This window comes from Ptychodera flava, unplaced genomic scaffold (assembly GCF_041260155.1).
Source record: "Ptychodera flava strain L36383 unplaced genomic scaffold, AS_Pfla_20210202 Scaffold_45__1_contigs__length_1260105_pilon, whole genome shotgun sequence".
Taxonomy (NCBI): domain Eukaryota; kingdom Metazoa; phylum Hemichordata; class Enteropneusta; family Ptychoderidae; genus Ptychodera; species Ptychodera flava.
This window is the reverse complement of record NW_027248367.1, coordinates 684,674-707,816: the sequence shown is the minus strand read 5'-3', so window position 1 is coordinate 707,816 and position 23,143 is coordinate 684,674. Positions and strand designations below refer to the sequence as shown.

Below are 23,143 nucleotides of genomic sequence, written 5' to 3'. Positions count from 1 at the left end.
AGGGCACCTGTCACTCCTTGTGTTCGCTGTCAGCACTGGAAAACTGCGAGGAAGCGACCAGCAAATTAATATGTACACGAAGCACGTCTTTTCGATGAACATTTTGACTTATTCTAGTATTACTAATGAAGCTAAGCTAACAAAGACACAAGCTACTATTTACCTTAAAAAGGGGTGGAGTTACCTCCGTGTCAAAGGTCTTGAGTGCACCTAGAGTTCATAATTTGACCTCTGTTTATAAACTTTGGGATCATGTCCATATGTTTGCCAAGATTAAACCCTAAACGGAAACACTCATTGTCAAAGTCAACCCTAAAAGGAAACACTCTTTGATACAAAGTATCTGGATTTTTGGAACTCTGCCAGTGAACGATAAAATCTGTCAAATCTGGCCGCGCGCGCGAGGGACTAAAGGCTAAGGCAATGACGTAATGTTGTAAGCCTCACGCATGCTCAGACTGATCTACCGTCACACTCGTAATAAATCCATAATAATACTTACAGTGTTACGCGGCAGCCAACTGAGAATTTGTCAGATTATCCAACGCTTCATCCATTGTTATCGTGGTCGGCACTGCTGCACTGAAACCAGCTGACTTCAGACAGACACTCGATCGCACCGCACTTGAACACAGCCGAATGCCACGGCCCTGAAGATACTCCATGTTTATATGAAGTATACAAATGAGGCCCCCTAGCATGTGAAATAAAGTACGTCTCCTAGGTGATGGAAAAAAGACCCCCTAACTTACCCAAGTGTTCTATACCGTCTCATGTACTACTACTGCCCTAAAAGTTGCAATTATTAAGTTATATATTTGTCACTATATTTGTTAAATTCCAAAGTGGCGAGGGGCGGCGATTACGAAACTTAATTTTAATTATTCTTCCTGGTTTTGTGTAATACCCGATATTGAGTGAACGTATGTATTACAATTATTGACATTGCAAAGAAAACACGAGACAGAAAAAAACATATTTGTATACTGCATCGCCATGTCCCGAATTCTTAATTTGAACCAATCGTAGTTATCAGAGCTACAAAAATGCTACCGAAGTTCCCTCAATTTACAGGCTGTGAATGTGTGAATAGTCTCGGTCAAAACTGTTTGTTTCAATTTACTTTCTGATCTTTAAGCGTCTCATACAATTGACATCACTATAATTCTCTCGATTTCAACTCAAGAGTGCCACATCATCATAAAAAATGTAAAATATTACAATTTTTAATAACATATACCAAAATATCTTTATAAATTTGCACAGAACAGAAAAAATAATAGAAAGGGATTGAACGATGTATCAAGAAAGTTATCAATACAGGAAGTTAGGGTGGTTGGTGCACAGAAAAGCTGCTTCTTGTCAATGCCTCCGATTTTATGCCCCTCAAAGGGAAAACTAAAAATCCATAAAACAAAATTTAGTTCTTGTTATTTTCTTTCTTAACAACAATTATGAAGTTGCCAAGTCAAGAATATCTTTCGATGAGCAAATCCGGCTAATTTAGTTTAAAAAATCAAACGAACAAGAGTTGTTTACAATAACTGTCCGAATTTTTGGTGACTAAGGTGAAAGTGTTTCAGTCCAGAGAAAAACCAGCACTGTGAATATTGACAACACCACAGGCTGAGGCGATGGCAACGAAAAATATTCTTACAGAAAATCACCAAGTAGTTGTAATAGCTGTTAACAACATGAAAGGGTTATATTTAAGTTTGCTGAGCTTAGTAACTGAGCTACTCCAAATATCAAATCAGAGAGAGAGAGAGAGAGAGAGAGAGAGAGAGAGAGAGAGAGACCTATTAAACCCACTTTCATCTTTCGTGTCATCCTTTATCAAGAAATACGCCAAGCACCCTACGGTCACTGCTAAACACACCAACAGGACCACCATAAACACGATGATCTTCGTTTTCTTTCCACAACGGCCAGATTTTACGGTAGCATATTCGGATTTGTCAGTCGAATCTGTGCTGCTCATCTTTGACAGCGGGTTACCCTCCGACTTGGCAGAATCCTTCAACAAACTCTCTATCTCCGCAAATGTAACGTCAAAACGCCACTGATACGTGGTTTGTTACCTAGAGTGATGTTTACTTCTGTTTTGCCACTCCAGATTAGCAACACTTTATCTAACTTTAACAACGATATCATTCAAAGTAGTCCAGAGAGCTGTCACGGTTGGTACAGTACTGCCAGTGTTCGGTGTTGGTTTGTTTTATTGCGTAATGAATCACTTTTATTGCCGACCATTTACACCTTTGGAAAACAGGGACTATCTTTCTACTGACTCACAGATAAAGGCTGATGACTTCACATTTTTGCTACTGAGTGATCAACTTTTCATTCAGGCTAGTTGTTAGAAGTATTCAAAGTCGCAGGACCTGAGACTCTCGATAATTTTCTTCGTGGACTGGAAACGGATCCGATATTTTGGAAAGGCTACGGAACCATGAGAAATGGTGATAAAATTGAAATTCAAGTGCAAATATCGTCTTCTGTATGCTCCTTCTTTGTTTATAGACTTCTTGTTTTTCCAATTAAGCGCCATAATACATTCACAACAAAGCTTCTGGTAATAATTTGTTTCCCTTGAATATCCTTTAGAAAGGGTACCTGAGATACACAATTATTGAAACACATTCTGTTTGTGTCAAATTTACAAAGGAACTATTTTAGGACTTTATCAGAGTGTCTCCAGGGAAATCGCTAGCCACGTCACAGGAACGCTACACGTGCTCGAGTTTTCAAGTCCAACAAAATCATGGGTATATATCGTTTAAAAATCGTAGGATTACATTAAAGGCCTTCAATTTCGATTGAATTTGTTTGACTTGAAATTGGAATAGAACTGTGCGAACTAGTATCAGAAAAAATAATCAAAATGAGATTAAAATGATTGATATTTACTGTGCGATAGAGGGCGCTCTGAGCTTCATAACGTTTGCATCAGCGTATTTAGGTCGATGACGTGATTTTCCGTTTGTTTTTTCTTTTTAAATTTGCGTCACCACAATAGTAACTGAATTTTCCCATCGACTGATAATTTTTTCTCTTTCGAATTCTGCTGAGTATTTTTAGGCCATGAATCCAAAAAATTCTTAAATGTTGGACAAATGCCGCCGGTTAACGATATAATAATTTGAACACACGGTGTGTATCTGCAATAATTCGTCAGCTGTCAATGAAGGGTGACTTGTGTCCCATTCAACGAAAAAAGACCATGAATTTGCATATTTTGCTCAGGACAATCCCAATTTGACGTCATGGACGTTGAACAGTGGGCAACATACACTGACTGATTGCATACCTGCCCGGCCCCGAACTTTCGTCTGTTGTCCCGGCGTCAGAAACGTTAATACAGAAGGGTCTGCGCATGCGCACATGGAACCTGACAGTTTGCGTTACCAAAAAAAGGACGACAAATCCTATTACCCTTGAAACGCCGACAAAAGGAAAACTCATTTATGTGATATTTGAAGTCTCAATGACGATATAACGTAAAATATAGAAGTAAAAAATTAAAATGTGATAACATGACCCTTGACCTGCCAGGCTTGATGACGTTCAGTATGGCCGAAACAGTACATAAGTAATGAACAATGAACTAATCTTTGTGATTCTGTTGAATTTCTTTTGCTGAAAACTGAAACAAAACTTTACAAAAAATACTATTCTTTGGGACTTTTATTCCAAAGGCTTTTACTACAACGTGAAAAAAACCAAAGAAAACTGTTAAACAGATATTTCTTTTCTTCTGCTCATGACGAAACCAAAGAACGGCATATAAGCTTATTTTGCGACTTTCGAACCTCCAAAGTTGCTCCCGCATGACGACTTGTCAGGAATAGTGTCACTACATTTCAAACATTGCCATTGTTACAATAACACGATTGGAACTAATTTGGGATAATTGGATCTTCATATTTTTCAAATTTCTCAGAAGTGTTAGTTGCCATATAGCTGACTATAATTACAAATTACTCTTGAAAACAAGTGTGTAACTCAAAGAGAAAAGCAGATTAGATTACATTTGCGGGTAAAAAACAAACTTACTTCACTAATTATTCCAAATTAGTTCCAATCGTTTTCAATGTCATTTCAAATTTCTCAGGAGTGTTAGTTGCCATATAGCTGACTATAATTACAAATTACTCATGAAAACAAGTGTGTAACTTAAAGAGAAAAGCAGATTAGATTATATTTGCGGGTAAATACAAACTTACTTCACCATCTAATTATCCCAAATTAGATCCAATCGTTTTCAATGTCATTTCAAATTTTACACTTCGTTTGTGCAATGGAATACGACTCACATCATTGGTAAATACGTACACACGGCCAAGAAATGATTTGCGCACGTTTGTGTGTGTGCATATGTATATATATATATATATATATATATATATATATATATATATATATATATATTATATATATATATATATATATATAGTACACACATACACACACACACATATATATATATATATATATTATATATATATATATATGTAGATAGATGATAGATAGATATATATCTATCTGTATTTCCTTTGTGTAATTTATATGGACTAATGTTGTCCGAAATAAACAAATAATATAAATAAAATATAGTTGCGTGAAACGACAGACCTCAGGTCGCACGAGTGTTCATACGTATGCGTATGTTTTTCCGCGATCATAACGAAAGAATGGCCGGTCAATGTGACCGCGCTTGTGAGCGGTCAGTAGCTGCAGGCGCTTCTCTGGTATTTCAACCTGAACATCATTCTGTTATACATTTTAACAAGGTTTTCTGTCAACACAAAAGTTCGTATTATCGTGTAAGCTTAGTAAACAATAAGCAATGATCACTACACACATACAAGCTGTGTTGACAAAAAGAATACTCGAAATTTCAGCATGACAAACAGATTAGGGTCAGACATGGTAGTTGATATACAGAAGCAGAATACTGAAAAACTTGCCACAAGTTACAGCTTATGTCCCTTTAAACTTGCTGTATATGGTAGCGTGTCAGCAAGGCTGTATATTACCCCCAGAAAAACACTTACTGAGCGTTAGCATATGGCGGTACCTGTGCCGTTAACTGGGTCAAAAACAACCAACAACCGACGTGCTTTAAGGTTGTATGCGCCACGGAGAAATATATCATACTCGCCATTTTTTAATTTTTTTCTAGCCTACTGCTTGTGAAGGCTATTTTTAAATATCTCGGAGTAAGAAAATTTTAACCACCTTAATTTTTTGAAAACCGAAAATTTTAATTATCCCCATAGAGTTAAAAGAGGGATAGCAGCCATTTTGAATTTCAAATGTTGGTAAATGTAGGGCGATTTGTTTCTGTAATACCAAACTTTGCTCGGTGACCCCAGATTTTTATTCTTGATTCGGTATGAGAATGGTTGTAAGTTTTATTTGGGAAAGTTAGAGCAAACATTCAAGTCTTTCACTTTAGAGGCGTGTACTACCTTAATAGCGGTCACAGACATTAATAGTCACTAGAAGTCCTTGAAAAGAATTTGCAGTCGCTTGACCTTTGACCTAGCATTCTTTTCTTGTAGCCTGAATGGAAACGCTTGCTGAAGATTGTGGGATCAAGAATGACCTCTGACATTATGACAGCTAGTATTCACATGCAGTGACCCTTGTCTCGGGTTCCAACGAGTATAGAGAGTATAGGCCTTGTAGAACTCTTAGCTGAAAAGAACAAAACCCTGGCTAAGCAGATACACATTGATCTTACAGAGCGGTACAGCAGAGAAGAAAGGATGGTGAGAATGAAAGCAGAAGAAATCATCAAGAAAACAAAGAGAGAGGAGCAGAGACTGATAGATGAACTCAATCATATCTATACAGATAAAATTGCAAAAACAGCTACACACATCGATGACTTGGAACTAAAGCATGCCAATATCAAGAGTGCATGCACCTACATGGAAGCACTGATGCACCACGGGAATTCTGCCCAGCTGCTGTCAACCAGAGCTAATGCATTACCTCGCATTCGGCAACTTCTTGGCGTGTTTATTAAACCGTGTGTACAAAATGTAGATCTGTTTGAAGCAAATGAAAAGTTCAATGAAATCGGAATGCTTGGATCATTAAGGTCGGATGGCAGCACCTCAACCTGTACAGATGAAAACATTCCAAATCAACAGGTGAAAGGTAACTCTGTAGACCTACTGATCACAACAAGAGATTCATCAGGAAAACAAGTCATCCCAAAACAACAAGTAAAAGCCAAGGTAAGAAAACCATGCGGAGCTTTAGAAGAGCTTTCCGTCTCCGATAATGAAGATGGAACTTACACAGTTACACTATGTCGTCAAGTCGATGGTGTATATGAGGTAACCGTCACAATAGGAACCCACCCACCACAAGAAAGTCCTGTCATCAGAGGTTTGGTGAAGACCATTGGAAGCAAGGGAAACGCTGAGGGACAGTTACAACATCCATTTGGAGTGGCGATAAACAAAGACAAAGACATTGTCATTGCCGACACTGCCAACAACAGATTACAAGTAACCGATAAAGACGGCAAGTTTAAGAAAAGTTTGGTGTTCACACAATTCAATCATCCCTTCAGACCGTGTGACATAGTGATTTCAAGTGACAATACGTACTACAGCTTAGATGACAGCAATAATCAAGTAGTTGTCAGTGATGAGAATGGACATTTAATCAGATGCTTTGGACAAAATGAGTTACAAGATCCCCAGGGGATAGCTGTTAACCCTGTGGATGGCAATGTGTACGTGACAGACTATGGTGGGAATTGTGTCAGAGTTTACACAAAACATGGCAAATACCTCGAGTCATTTGGGTCAAAGGGTAAAGGTCAAGGGGAGTTCGATTTGCCCTGGGGCATTGCAGTGGAAAGTACAGGAATGGTTTATGTAGCAGACTGTAACAACCATCGTATCCAAGTATTCAACGCCGACAAGAAGTACTTGAATTCGTTTGACTGTAAGAGCGGGGGCCGAGGGAAGAAAAAGCCCCGAGGAATATCCATCGACAATAATACACACCTCTATGTTACGGCTCACCCGAGGTGTCTGCTGAAGTTTGAGAGTACCGGTGATTTTGTTTGCCGCATTGATTGTGACAAGGATGGACTGAAAACCCCCACTGGTATAGCACTGACAGATGATGTGCCTTGCAGAGTGGTCGTGGCCGACAGTTACAATCATCGTGTCAAGGTGTTCGCGCAGTGACATTTTAAAATACATTGAACAAATCACATTCAATCTAGATTTTTCATGATTTTAGTATGAATTGTTCCCTCACGTTTATTTGGAACAGTCAGCTTGTTTCATGTATTTCGTATGACATATTCAACTGCAGGAGCTCTGCTCCGTAACATGTCTATACAACTCGTGGTTAATTGCTTTTATACATTTTTGTAGATTATTTTTATTATACTTTCAGTTCTTTTAGATTCTCAAGTTTACTACAATTAAGTAATCATTGTTTTCACACGGTTACTATGGCTTATAACCTACTTGACACTATTATAAGTCTAACAGCTTCACTGCTATTTATGAACTTTCCACGGTTTTCGTGTTGTACTCCAAAATTATCGAAATTCCCTGTGTACAACTTGTCGATTCATTCTGTGTGTCTGTAATGCTAAACGGTATTGTTGACGACAGAATGTAAATGTATTCCTGACTGGAATGTATTTGTCAAAATAATACTGTATATTTTATCCAAAGGCAACGTGTTGTGTTGGCAAGGCAAATACTTGGTATTTAAACAAACATTAGGGGTACCATTCAGAAAATGTAACTGCATTGATAAAAAACAATACCTAGTATATAATTTATGTATTTAAGCAATAATGTACCCCCTCTTGGTCTATATTAGACGAAAGCGAACTTCTAACAACATAATGTAGAGGCGGAGCCGAGTACATCATGGAGTGCAAAGATTGCTTGAGTCCATTTATAGGCCAGGGCGGGTACATTATTGCTATTATTTTATAGTTTTGTCAATGTCGGTGAATTTAACTTGTAGATGTTGATAACATTTAGAGTTGGATAATAGGATACATTATCAGTAATAATCTGAGAGTATTACGTCACAAAATTCACTGGTATTGACAAAGCTATAATATAATATATAATATTCTGGGTATTGTCACGTGAAAGTCATTACCAAAATATTTTCCTTTGAAACCGTGCTTGTAACGCTAATGAGCTAATGAAGAAGATTTCTAACTTTTGACAATTTATTTTTATTCAAGAAAGAAGTACATATTACAGTGTGAAAATAACGTTATTGTTCAAGTGTCGACATTTCGATGACATGGAATTGTCAACAATTAACACCATGACGATATTACATACAAACAAGGGTGATAAACTTGATGCCATTTCCTCATGATTTTTTGATTCCGAACAAGAAATCCTAGTATGTGAAAAGAACAACACGGAAAATACTTAAAAACACAGGCACAGGAGCTTCAACATCTCGAGCTTCTCCATAAATCAATTTATCTAATTTGCTGAATGTACGCAACTTAATATATCATGGCCAATGCCATGTGATGTGAGGGACAGCACTTCCTTGGAATCATTAAATACAAGTCATCTTGGTGTGTAAAGAAAGAATAGTTTAGAAATGACATTTCGATGTTATGCAATAAATTTGATGAAGGCTAGATGCCTTCTTAGGATACTGTACGTTTTAGTTGACGACTCTGTACACCAATGTCAGGGATTGTCTACTAAAGTCAGTTTAAACATTAATGTGTCTTACATTTGTTTCAATTTCAATTGCCTGTTTTACATATCGTAATCGTATACCTTCCATTTTGTGATACATTAGGGGTTTTACTTGTCACAATCAATTTACAATATATGCGGAAAACTGCGAGTGTTTTTGATATTTTTGTTTTTATCGGGGTTTCGTTTCAAAAAAAGAGAATTGTTTAAATCCTTTCATAGTGCAATTTAAATATCTTCATCATGTATATTATTACAGGAAGGATAATACTGAGAAAGGAATTTAAAATCCACATTTCAGTCACTTAAATTGTCATGTGCTATGTTCTCTGAAATATTCTATCAATAGTCAAGTATTTTTTGTTTGCGTGGACAAGAGTAGATATAAAATCAGACTTCAAAAAAAACCCGTTGAATTGACTAATGTTTAAAAAATTTAATTGTACCAGAAAAGACAATATGGCCAGAAAAAGCCTTGGAATTAAAGGATTTTAACATTTATGATTTGTTGTTTGTTTGTTTGTTTGTTTGTTTGTTGTAAAGGGAATAGTTGCGACGAATCATTCACCTCAACAATTTTGTTTGACTTCTTGGTTAAAAAACTGGCAAACCTAACCATGCATAAAGTAGCTCAATATGCATTCGAATAAGATGTATCAGACCTTGTTATCTGTCTACCCCATCAAAGGAATACGGAGGAAATACTTTTTCTCTTTGAAAGTTAGAAGAGATCGATTTATGTATCGATTGCATTTGATGTAACGATGAAATATCGAATAATATTATGAAACAGAATCGGTAGAGGGTAACTCCTATATCGTGGTGAAACTTTGAGTTACTGAGAACTTTTACCACAATTCAGCAAACACCACCGCACTGATTTTTACCCCATAGCGTAGATTTGAAATACACAGTTCGTTCAGTCTATCAATCAATCAATTAATGTAAATGCAAAGATATTTACAGTATAATCTTTTGATTTGCTGTCAATTTTTACGGCGAAGAACACAAAGTAGTTTTTCATGGCTATTTCGCACCACATAAACAGAGAAGGACACATGACTAAAACAGAAGACCTCACCACTTGACGGTAATCTGCGTAGGAGTTCAGGGATCTCTGCACCTCTGGACACAAACTCATATTGTATTAGAGTACAGGTGTCAAAGCATATGGGCATATAGAGTGTGCGGGCAAAAATAAGGATATTGCGACAGAAATTACGGACAGTAGACACAATGTCATGTATACCGGTCAGAACCAGTGTCACTGTTTGCTCTGTTATTTTTATTATTCAAAATTATAGCATGACATTGCTGAGATAAAATAATTCGATTTGCACGTCATGGTTCAATGGAATTCCAATGATCTTTGCGCGTTCTATAAATGGTTGCGCGCGTTACCTAGCAAACGGTCCTGACACGCACTGTTGAACGCGTTGAATTCCACCATATACGTTCGCGGTTTGGTGTTTGTGTCATTTATAACAAGAAGAACCACGCATCACTGATAGTTCTTCTTTAGCTTTCAACCTGAAGAAATCTCAGAGAAATGAAATGTTTTTTAGCCGTTGTTTACAGAAGTGTTCCACAGGTAATGTCCAACTCCGACCTTTTTAACAATGACTTTCAAATATGTTTTATCGTCGCAACTTTTGACTCATTCTGACCAATACTTTCGACAATTCCATTTCTAGACGTTCTCTGATAGATCAGTAGGTAGACATACGGTGCCGTTTTGCATTTTCCCGCTTTATATCGTTTATGTCGTTCTTTCTCATGAACTTTGAATTTATGTCATGTTATTTCACGCTAAGATTACGTTATTCGGCGGCCGTAGACATGCCGGGTGATTGGCTTTAAATATGACATGCTTTTACTTATACGTATTTTCATTGCATTCTGAAGTTCCCAAATCAAAGTATAGATATGCGAAAAATGCTAAGTGAATAAAAAATATGCTGCTATATGCCAAAATAGTATAAGCGTGTTCACCTTCGGTTCAATTTCTTAAATAAGTAACCCAGTAATAATATCACAAAGCATAACTGCGGTTCTTGAAATAGAGATGTCAATTAATGGCAAAGAGATGTTAAGTTTATTTATTTATTTTTATTTTTCTCGGAAGGTTTCAGAGAAGCTTTGCGTCGTTATTTTCCTCGCTTGGAGAAGTTGTTATGGAGCAAGGCTGATGAGTACAGATTGATTAAAGCGGTGCTTGGGTTCTGTTTGGTTCAGCGGTTGGTGTCAGTCAGTGTTCACGAAGTAGTTCCTTTCTCAGGTCCTATCTCTCGGCGAGAAATCTTCTTTTTCTGAGATTTTAGTTGATTTTTTCAGGATACGATGCTCATCCTTGAGTTTCTTCAAATGGTAGAAGCTTAACAACAAAACTAGTTTGGAGTAAGTTTTTTTCAAATCTGTTTTCAAGCACGCCGATAAGCTCTGATGTATGGCATTCACCCCCTAAATTGCACTAAAATAATGTAGCGTACGGTTCCTCGCCTACATTAATTGAAACTTGACGACTCTTGATTTGTTTTCGTATTTTCTTATTTTCAGTGAATGCCGTTTTAGTTATCTATTCTTTTCACAGTTACAGTGCGACATTTTCAAAATCTATGTGATTTGAAGTTGATTGTCAGGCGACTCATACATTATTTTCGATTAAGTCTTTAAAATACAAAACACGTAGTTCTCTCATCCCGACTTTCAGTTCTTTATTTTACTGTGTTGATCTGGCTACCTTTCACTGATGGAGAAAAGTTGCTGATAGGGGGCGCTCTGAAGGCGCAACTGGCTAGTGTATAGGCTCTGCAACATCCACTCAGATTCGATGTACCATAATCCTGGTTATCCCGTATCTGTTCAGCAAGTATGGCAGAAATATCCTTAGCACCATGACTATCGCTATATTACTGAGTGGTAAGTTGTTTTGAATCAAGGTATAAAAATTTACACGGTGTTCGTACTTGCAGTGTGAATTCGAACAACACAATTAACGATTTAACTAATTCTTTTAGTGAAAAAAAACACCTATGTTTAGAGAGTAACAATGTGTGAAGATCCTCTTAGTGCTATACTGGAGTTGCTTTCCCTTTACTAGCCAGTTTATTATTCCAAAGCATTAATAATAAAAATCCCATTATAATCCCTCTGGCTGAATAGTTAATATTTACATCGTGTCATCAGCAAGTTGTGTAAGATGATATCGACTATAACAAAACTGCTATCATCACGATCACCGTCATCAACATTATCGTTGTTGTCGACATCACCATCATAATCCGAAGCAGCAGCAGCATCATCGTCGCCGTATCTGGATTGTTCTTCGTCATTCATTTGTGATGACTATGATGAACAGTTTCGCTATCACCATCATCATCATCATCATCATCATCGTTACATGTTATTATCATTTTTTTCGTTGATCTCCTTTGGTTGCCATAATGAGATGTACTGTATCATCGAAGTATTCCCTTTGTTTATGTAAGGTCCTGTCACAAACATATTCACCAACGCCAGGGAGCTTTCACGGTCCATCAGCTGTACTGCATCACTGACCTACAACAACAGTAAATTACTCTACGAACTAATGCATCAACCCTTTCAGATGTTATCAAAGATATACAGGTAACAAACTCACCCTTGAACTTTGACCCCTAAGGTGATCTTTCAAAGCCATTGGGAAAACTTTATTTGATTTTGTCAAAGAAATAATGTGGAAAACTGTGATAAGATATCATCCTAAGGCCAATCATGCAGTATACGGTAGAAGGCACAATTTTACAATTTGGACTCTTGACGAGTTGTTAGTGTATGTTGCCAAAATCAGATGTTGTTTAGTCTAAATTTGCAAAATAAATCGTAAAAATCGTTCTAAGATGTAGCTTTTGACTTTTGTATAGAAATGCCATCAGATCTGTTTTGGTCTGTTATTCCAGTCTCAGAGTAAAGACATGACATGTCAGGAAAACTGAAAAATAATTTGTCAAAATAGAAGAGGAAGTTGAGTCGGAGAGAACAAGAGAAAAGAGAATCCTGAAGACAATTACAGAGACAAACTGGATTAAAGATGCAAAGGTTAATCACTTTATAATGTACGACACAATGTTTTACGCATGTAATGACGTGGAGTGACTTAAGGTTGTATGCGCCTCGAAGGTGAAAGACTTAAGCTTTTGCTAAAACCTTCCTCATGGAATCTTTCAACCACTCTCTTTAAAAATCAAGAATAAAAATCGGGGGTCACCGTGCAAATCTTGGTACTAGAGAAAAAAATTACCCACGATTTACCGATATTTGAAATACAAAATGGTTCATTATCCGACTACCATAGGGTAGGCCTAGCCCGACCTATATACGGTTTAAATGGTAAACGAGTTAAAGGTGTACGATTTTTGGGTCAAAGGTCAATTATGATAATCTCTCACTGTCTCACAGATTCTTTTCAATATGCTTGACAATAATGGGTGAAAGAACAATTGTGGTTGAAAATCATACTTGACATTACTTTATTTACTTTATTTCTCAGCAACACACTCAAGCAGTTCAGTAACGCAATGCAAAAATCCCAAATATACAAAAGCTAACTCAGATACACCAATGTCAATTCTCAATATTTCAATCCAGGCTGATCACAGCATACCGGTACTAACATCACTCAGATACAGTTTTCCAAGTTGTGTTGTACGTTGTTTGGCTTTGCTTGGACTTGGCAAGAAACGCTGTCTGATCTGTAAGGAAAGAGAGGATGCCAACACACATCACTGTGAATCTGAGAACTGTAACATGGCCTACTGCAGAGTGTTTGGAAGACATACTGTACAGGTGGGTGGTAAAAGTTATGAAAAAATTGCAGAGTCAAGTGGTTGATAAAAGTTATGAAACATTGCAGAGTCGAGTGCGAAGACATACAGGTGGGTGGATAATGGTTATGAAGCACTGCTGAGAGTATTTGGGAAGACATACAGGTCGGTGGATAACGTTTTATATGAAATACTGAAGAGAGTGTTTGGAAGACATACAGGTTGGTGGATAAAAGTTAAGAAACATATTGCGGAGAGTATTGGGAAGATACACAGGTGGGTTAATTAAGGTTATGAACACTGAAGAGAGTGTTTGGAAGACATACAGGTTGGTGGATAAAAGTTAAGAAACAATAGAAGGACGCACGACTGAAGAAGTCTACTGGGCCCAAACTAGACAACTTTACATTTTAACATAATTCTAGGGGGCTCGGTAAACTGTTGTTTCATGAAGCAGTAGGAGGCTCCCTAAGAAAGTCCAATTGTTTTTATATGTAAGATTTTGCCCAGCTTTAAGTTTGCAGGTAATGATTACTTGAAATGTAATATGTGGTCTGTGAATGTCACTTTCTATAAACTGGAAAGTACCAGGAATATGCTATGTATAGTCAACTGTATCACTATAATGAAACTCTACAGCAAAATGATTGTTTGGTTACATTATTTAATTTGATAGAAGCTATTGCAGCCGTTAAACAAAAACTGTCAACAAGTTTAATGATTGGTTCAAAACAGTAACCTGATATCATTGCAGACATTCAAAACAAAATCGCAATTAGCTAAAATTGATCACATGGCCAACGATGAGACATGTAAAACCAAATCAGTGCATCATGATCTCCCCTTGGCAACTCACTTTGAGCCACTGCCCATGAATTTTTTGAAGAAATCGAAAATACATATCTTATTTCTATTTTTACTGCAATTTGTCTGTGAACATGAACTTTATTTGTATTTCTGAATCCTCTTTTCTGGAGGTCTGTTATGCATGTTCTCCACTAGATTCCGATGAAAGTACATTATCAGGTCACATGGAAATGGAATGAACTCCAGACCATATTATTGGCAGTCAATAACCAATTAAACAAAATGTTCTTCACTAACCAATCACTGAACAGCTTATATTTGACAATTTGAAGTCATTGAAAGCTGAAATAAATAATGAGGCATTTTTCCAGGTTTTTGAGCCACAATATAGTCTTTTTTGAGAAGGCAAATTAAAGCACAAGAAAATCAATAATTAGGCCAAAGTAATTAAATTCTTTGTTTTGCGTCCCCATCCGCTTAGTTTTTTAAGGTTTCATGAAAAACATACACACTGTGTTTGAATAGGAAATTTTAGGACAGAACCGCTTAGCTTTCCTGAACTAAAATTTTGTTACAGTTTTTTATTTGCTGCAATCAAATTACATTGTGTTAATTTTCTTGTGTAGTTTTTTCAGCCGCCTAGATGTGTACCTTTTCCCATTTAGAGTGGATGCAGAACAAAGAATTTAATTACTTTGGCCTTATTATGATCTGTGTCGGCTGAGCTGTGCATACTTCAAATCTCTCCAATTTGAAGAATAATGCATCCACCACCTTAGTTAAACCTGTTTTAAGCAATGGAAGAAAGTCTACACATCACGTGTCCCAGGGCATTCTTGGTTTGGGTAAGGGTTAGGGTAAGGTACATGGGTAAAGGTATGAGCTCATGTAGAGGCATCTGGGAGATTATTTTCAAAAGTTTGGACTGCTAACCATAATCACAACTCTTATCACGAATATCACTTCAACAGGTGGAAGAGGAAAAGTGGACAAAATATTCATGTTTGTGGAGATGATAATTTAGCCTTTATCACTGTATACAGACGGTCCATTTGGTCAATATGTCAGGGTTGTGGTTTCATATCCAAAGGCACCAACATTTATGAAAATGTCATGTAAACTTCGAATTACAGAATTCTAAAGAATACTCTTTCAATTTCTATAGTATATTCTATTTATAAAAAATGTTGCCAGGACTTTGTAAACTTCCATTGATCTTCTATAGATACACATATAGTAGTAAAGAACTTTACATAATTCTATAGCATCTATTTTGTAAGGGGCATGTAACTACATGCACACAAAATATAGGTACAACTGTGACAGCATTTGTCAGTGCCATCTTCTGTATTAGATTATATTTGATCATGTTGTAATTTTCATTATTGATCCTGAATTTGGCACTTAGAAAACTATATCCCCTTAGCATCTTGACAACATTATTCAAGTAACTATAGCAACCATATCCACCCATGGTTCCCAGGAGAATCAAGTCACAGCAAGGTTGAGTAATGTTATTTGAATAAGTAGTTGTTTAACCTGTAATTTGTTATATTTTCAAAAGAATAAGAATTGGACGTCTATTGATGTGATTGTGATATTAAACAATATTTTCACACTTTACTGCTTCAAAAATATGCATTTGAAACATATTACTGTAAACTTGTGTTTATTTGTTGTGTCATCCCTAAATACCTATCAAAACTCATTATGTTGTCTGACTACCATTGAACATTTTTACTGTTCCTTGAAATTTACTTGACCTCGGATAGTTGACCAAAGCTTTGTCATGTCAAACCCTGAATTGTATCATTAATCACTAAATTTCATGTGACTCATCCATAACTGTTGCAGTATAAAAATGTATGTGTATTGATCTAAGTCCACCATCAACACTTCAGAATCATGTTAAATCATCTGTTTTCTGCCTCCGTTGACTGATCAACAAAAGTCTTCAGTGAAACATTCTCAACATATACTAAAATATCACTACAGCAAAAATAATTATCTTCTGTGTAGCTACCATAATAATGTTTTCAAAATGCCTTTCATTTCAGCAGCATGGCCTGTAGACTTGAGATATTCAGTCAGCTGATAAGTGACTTACCTGACTAAATATAAATGACGAAAATAATTAACCAAGTTTTGCTGTAAACATTAATGATACCTGCCATGGCTAGGCTATAATGATATCATTATTTTAGTCCTATATATATAGAAGTAGCTGCAAAGGAAAAGGAGAATTTTCAATTGTCAAGTGATGTTAAAGGCGAGAAGGAAGTTCTGAGCAACAATGAGGACATAGTCTATATTAAGCTGTTGTTTGTGAATGTATTCAAGTGAATGTAGTGCTATGCGTGAGATGAATGTTTTTGGAATGGCGGTTTATAGGTTGACCTGTTCACCCCAGTGTTCTGTAAACAGATCACTATAGAATATATTGGGTTTTGACTGAAACCATGGTTGTGATAGGATTAAGACTTCCTTATTTTTATATTTTTTCTTCTCACAATGTGGTGTTGAGTTTTCAGAGACTATACTTAACCTTATGTGTGTGAATGTATTCAAGTGAGTGTAGTGCTGTATACAGGTGATTAATGTATTTGGGCAGTGCGGTTCACAGGTTGACCTGTTCAACACAATTGCATGTAAACAGATCATTGAACACAGTGGGTTTTGGTCAAAAACATGGTTGTGAAAGGATTAACACTTCCTCATTTGCACACTTTAGTTCTCGCAATAAAATTATTGCATGTGGTGCTTAGTTTTCAGAGTACATGATATTATCACTTAATTAATGTGCATAAAACTGAAGAGCACATAAATATAGAAAATACCGTCAATGACGCTGTACCTTCTCTAATGTGTGGCCAGGTCAGGTAATTGGTTGTTGGCATGGAGTTGTTGGTAAATAGTTGATGATGTAGGGGCATGAGGTGGGATATGGACCCAAAGAACCCAAAAGATGATTAAATACATCAATCAAAAAAATTCTAAGCTACAGTATAAACTGCCTAAAGATAGTTCAATGTGGAAAAAAGTTAAACAATTCAGAAATAAGAATTAACAGTCCAAAATAGTAATGATGCACTTCCTTACTGACCTGAGTGCATGTGAAATACACAACCTGGCATCTGTAAATTAAATGTATACCAAGTGATCATTTCCAGTCACTTTAACTGTTTTTAATGGATTTTCCAAAGAGTCCTGTGGAAATGATGAAAAACGCTTATCTGGTCTTGTGTTTGTATAACCTCATGGCTGATAATTGTCATAGTATTGAAAAAAAATTGAAAGTGAAGAAATTACTGTTTTTAATAGGCATATTTTCCTTGAAATACATGACCGTGTAAAGAATATATGCTAAAAGTGTTTAAGAGTAAATTTCTTTTCAAAAAATAATTTAATTTGTGACCAAAGGATTTTTATTCTTTGAGTTTACAAATTCAAACATTGCAATTTGTTCAATCATCTTGTGCAGTGCAAAATTTATAAAATGACTGAAAAACAAAAAAAAATTGCGCAGAATTACAGTCTTTGTGATGTAAAATTATGGGTTGACATCACGATAACTGTTAATCTGTTTGAAGTACTAATATACTATAATTTAAAAAAGAAAAATTCATGCAGAAACGGTAAAATATATTGTCAGCAATGTAGTGTTAATTTTGACTTTACATCAAAATATGCCTTTGCTGGATACCAAATATATAGGGCGAAATATCAGCCATGTTCAGCAAAATCCACACAACAGCATTGATCCTTTTCTAATTTGATTTGATTTGCTTATGTTATCCTTGTATGACAGTCAGTACAATATGGAACTTGAACACAACACAGTGAATAAGTATGCTGTAAATGAAATGGTGTGGCTGCATCCACATGCAGCAATAGGTGTGCCTTTGTCTCTCACCCCTCATTTCCAACCTGTCCCATCCCTGAAAAAATAGTTTGGTCTTATAATATAATGTTAATAATTTCTGTATTTGTTAAAATGTGCGCATCTCAAAAACTTTTGATCATAAACATTTTCATTGTTTTTTATAGCTGACCAATCAGTTAACCTGTTTATTTTGAATATTTGCGCATTTTTCCTCAGTATTTGACATTTTCTGAATACCTTTTTATTCAGTTTGTCATTTTCTAAAAGTTTAATGCTCCATTGTGTGGTCAAGCTTTCCACAAGCATCAAATGTGGTACTTCATATAGGAGGGTCTGCCTCTAGAGGGCGGGCATCATGAACACTCCTGTGTTTGTTGGTTTAATTCCTCCACGTAAACTTCTGATTGTACTGTGAACATTGAACATGGCCGACGTCCGATTTTCCTGTCTAAAACTTTCACTAATTTTCGTTCATATGACTCTGAAACTCCAGGAAACGATTGGGAAGAAAGGGTTATCTTGAAATATTGAGGTACTCGCCGATATTTTGCAAAATTAAATGAGAAAAAATGCAAGGAAAATGCCGACAGGCTTACACAATGACAGTTTTCAGACTCGGAGGCATATGATCATCTCTGCAGATTATGCAACAGGCCCAGATCACGTGAGGCCATGAGGGGATATCCAAGCAACTCAGTACCAAACACTAGCGCTCACAGAGTGAGCAAACACAAAGTGAGTACCCCTAACGTCAGCTCAGTAGTCTGTAATAGATTGTAGTCAACTAAGAAACCTTGGAGAAAGGCTTAACACTGTGGCTATGCCGCTAAGTCCCTTTTGATTTTTGTCATAGCTCAAATCGTTCTCCCACACCTCAACCTGAGCCATGAACACCCCCACCAGTTTATGATATGACCCATCACAATGGCATGACGTCAACGGATCTTGACAGACGGAAGTCTTGACAGACGGAAGTTCTTGACAGCAGCATATTGGTTTTCAACTCTAATACCTTCTCTGTCTATAAATAGACACGAGAAGGTAAAAATGGCTGCAAAGACAACTTTCACATGAAAATGATGTAAAACTGTTATGAAGTAAACAGCGCACTTTACGCTTGAAATTTTATAGGAGGCTGATGAATAGTGAAAATTCTCTTATTAGTGCTGCTATCAATACATATATTATGTGTGGCAGCCTGTTCTGGAAAGACTGTTTTCCGACTGCTTTTAAAGTTTTCTCTGTCTGACAGTTTTAATTTCCATCATGATTTAGTTATTTTATAGTTTTTTATAGTTTATCAGTCCCCCTTTTTTCTGTATGTTTTTTGGTGTATGAGCTGGTTCTCGAAGTAAATAAATAAATAAATAAATAAAATAAATAAATAAACACGATTTAAAAATGAATCTGAAGAGAATAGCTGGATCATAAATGTAAGTAGTCCTTATTAATCAGTGTGTGTGTGTGTGTGTGGTGTGTGTGTGTGTGTGTGTGTGTGTGTGTGTGTGTATACCGGTATATAGGTAAAGTGGTGTCCAAAATAGATCTGCTGTAAATAGATTTCACCAATGATGACCATCATTTTCACCAGGGAGTAGGAATTTGAACAGTGGCTCTGCATGTGCCACGTTACTTTGTGTTGAAAAAGTGCCAGGAATGTCTTTTTGCATACCCTGGCTGCTTTACAATTTCCTTATAATATCTCATCTACTTCACTGAAGATAAATGCAATATCTACTGTTGAACTGGTTCCTTTAGGTGTTCTTCTAGCAGCAATGATTTACCAAGGGTCATTTGAGTACACAAGAATCGTACGACAGGCAAAGGTCAGCAAAGGCTGAACTCTTGACCCATTTCTTTACTGTTTCCACAGCGTAGCACAATAGGTTTGTTGTAAATCATGTGATTTCAGTTTTACATACATACTGCGCAAGCGCAGCAACATTCCAGGCCAGGGATATTTGTAAACTTTTCGATTCTTTTACTCAGAGCTTCACTGGACCAATCTGCATTGGACATCCAGCAGATCTAGATGCCTATTTGTGTCAGTGGAAACTTCTAAGCCATAATAACTAAGGTACGCTATGGTTTCTCTATCCAGTATCATATGTTTACTATGTGTGTCAAATTTTTTATGAGGCTTCCTTGTTGAATTTTCGTAAAAAAAGAATGTCATTTTATTTTTAAATATCGGATTTTCACCACTTCCCTTTTGAACAAATTATCATTTATACGCACATTTGAAATTCTCTCTGAATCATGTGTTTCTGTATTCTGCATAGTGTGATATATGTCCGATAAAAATTACTGTGATTACAAGGAAGTGGACATATTGTACAAAAATATTTCATGAGCGACAGCTGGTAATTAATAATGTCCTTTGTCATGCTGAAAACTGATCTGACGTATAAATTTTGATAAATTTCAAGTGATCACGGCATTCAATACAGTAAAAAAGCTAATGCATAATTTTTCACCCCTCACAGGGTCATGAAGACATTTAGCAAAAAAAAAAGTTAATGACTTGTCTATTTAAGGTGAAAACTGACAGAATAATGGACATGCTATCACCCCTAGATTATCCGTCAAACTATAGTCCTTGTAGGCTGTATCATTTCTTAGCATTAAGATGCACAACCTTATCAACATTATAATACTATAATTTGAATTTCACAATAACTCTATGTGGGATTCACTCTGGAAGTACAGCAATCTATTGTCTCTATCCTGATATTTGCTTGATAAAGAAGTAGAAGTTGCACAATGCCATTATGCCCCTGAAGAATTTGACAAACGTTTTTGTCATAGTTTTTACTGTTTACTTCTTGTTTTTTTTTCAATAAAAAATAAATATCAGTTTGATTTCTTTCAAATAATACGTTAATGACAGACAAATGTAAAATGTTTATGCGTAAACTAAGATCTGAGTTAGAAAAAAAAGTTTTAAGACGGATGCAGATTACTTTGAATGTTATGTAACTACATGCCCATAAAATGTACATAAAACAGCAGGTATCAAAGCAATCTTATCTTCAACATCAGATTATATTTGATGAAAGGTATCATTTTTAAAATTGATTACGAATATAGTACTTTGAAAATATGTCACTTTGGCATCTTGACAATATAATTCTAGTAACAATAACAACAATCCAAACTACAGGAGATTGCGATCAGAGTAAGGATGAGTAATGTCATTTGAATGAATTGTTCTTCAACCTGCAATTATTTCGATTTATTTTTAACAAAATAAGTATTTGACCTCTATTGATGTGATATTAAAGAAGTTAGACAATAGTCACATGCTTCACAGTTATGCTTCTGAAAAAATTATTACTGTAAACTTGCATTTATTTTTTATTCTATCTATTAGTACCTGTCAAAAATCATTGTTTTGTCTAACTACCATCTACCAATTTTATTAGTCCAGGTAATTTACTAGACCCAGGCTAGTGTACAAAGGTCGTGTACAACCCTGAATTTTATCAGTAATTGTCAAATTTCTATGACTATCTATAAACTGTTGCAGTATGTGCATCAAGCCCATCATCCAACTTCAAAATCGCGTTTTGTTATCTATTTACTACCTCCATGAACTGATCAACAAATGTCTTAGCATTCCTTAAAACGTTCTCAAAATTTCTAAAATATCACTTAATTGGAAACAACTCAGTAAAAAATTATAAACTGCTGTGTGTATGGTAGGCCGTACAATAGCTTTCAAAACACCTTTCAATTTTACAGCAGGCCCTGTAGACTTCAGGTATTCAATGGCTAGTTGAGTTGTTGACTTGACCTGATTAAGCACCAATGGTTAAAGTTGTTGATGATTAGTTTCACTCTAAACACTAATAGTAGTTTCTATAGGTATGCTACACATGATATCATTATTTTAGTTCTTTATGATATTGGAGTACAATTAGGTTCCGAAAGAGTATTTTCATTTGTAAAGTGATGTTAAAGGTGAGAAAGAAAGTTCTGAACCAACTCCATCAACAAAGGGGCAAAGTCTGTACTAAACCTGTTTTGTGTGAATGTATTCAAGTGAATGTAGTGCTGTATATGTGATGAATGTATTTGGGAATGGCGGTTTACAGGTCGACCTGTTCACCCAAATGTCGTGTAAATAGATCACTATTTCATACCACAAGTTTTGGCTGAAACAGTTACCATGGTTGTGAAAGGATTAAGACTTCCTCATTTCTACATTCATTATTTTCTCACAGCAGAATTATTGCAAATGTTGCTGATATGGGATAATATTATAATATACATAAAAATTGATGATGAAAATGTGGAAATTTACATAAAAATGATAAAATGGTGAAAGCCATAATTAACATGATTTTAAAAATTAATCTGAACATAATGGTTTGATCACAAATGCAATACTTCTTAATAACCGTCCAGCTGTACATATATATACATGTAAGCTAAAAAAACATGGGGTTTTCATGTACTATAGCATAGGATATATTTATTGGAATTTTCTTATAGTCTCTAGGAAAAAATCAGCTGATATTTATGTTCTTGAATGAATGTTCAGCTGAATTTTACAAGATTGAACATAATTTGAAAGGTGTGGTGAAAATTTCAAAGTTACACATTTGAATCTTATATCACATTTATAAACCACTCAGTATTAACCACTAATTATATTAAATCTTAAGGTAAAGGGCGACGAATTCGGACGCGCACACGCTTTAGAACGTTTCTGCGCAGATTTACTCCAGTCTGCCGCAAATGGGTTATTTTGTAGCGCATGTATTTAACATCACCTGTCATTGTTGAAATTGCGCTTTTACCCAATTTTTTGACCCAGTGTCTTAGAAATACATGTGACCTATAACCTTGTCATATTTTGACCCCCTAGGAAGCTGGTTTTTATTCAATATGAGCGAAAAATTAACATTTCTCTC

The 23,143-nt window shown here is 35.9% G+C and overlaps 1 protein-coding gene across 1 annotated transcript; it reads left to right on the top strand.

Moving 5' to 3' along the window:
• The first annotated feature begins 5,774 nt into the window (after nucleotides 1-5,774).
• Nucleotides 5,775-7,220, top strand: LOC139128186 (tripartite motif-containing protein 2-like). Its single transcript, XM_070694020.1, has one exon. The coding sequence runs from the start codon at nucleotides 5,775-5,777 to the stop codon at nucleotides 7,218-7,220; it is 1,446 nt and encodes a 481-aa protein (XP_070550121.1).
• Nucleotides 7,221-23,143: the final 15,923 nt, after the last annotated feature.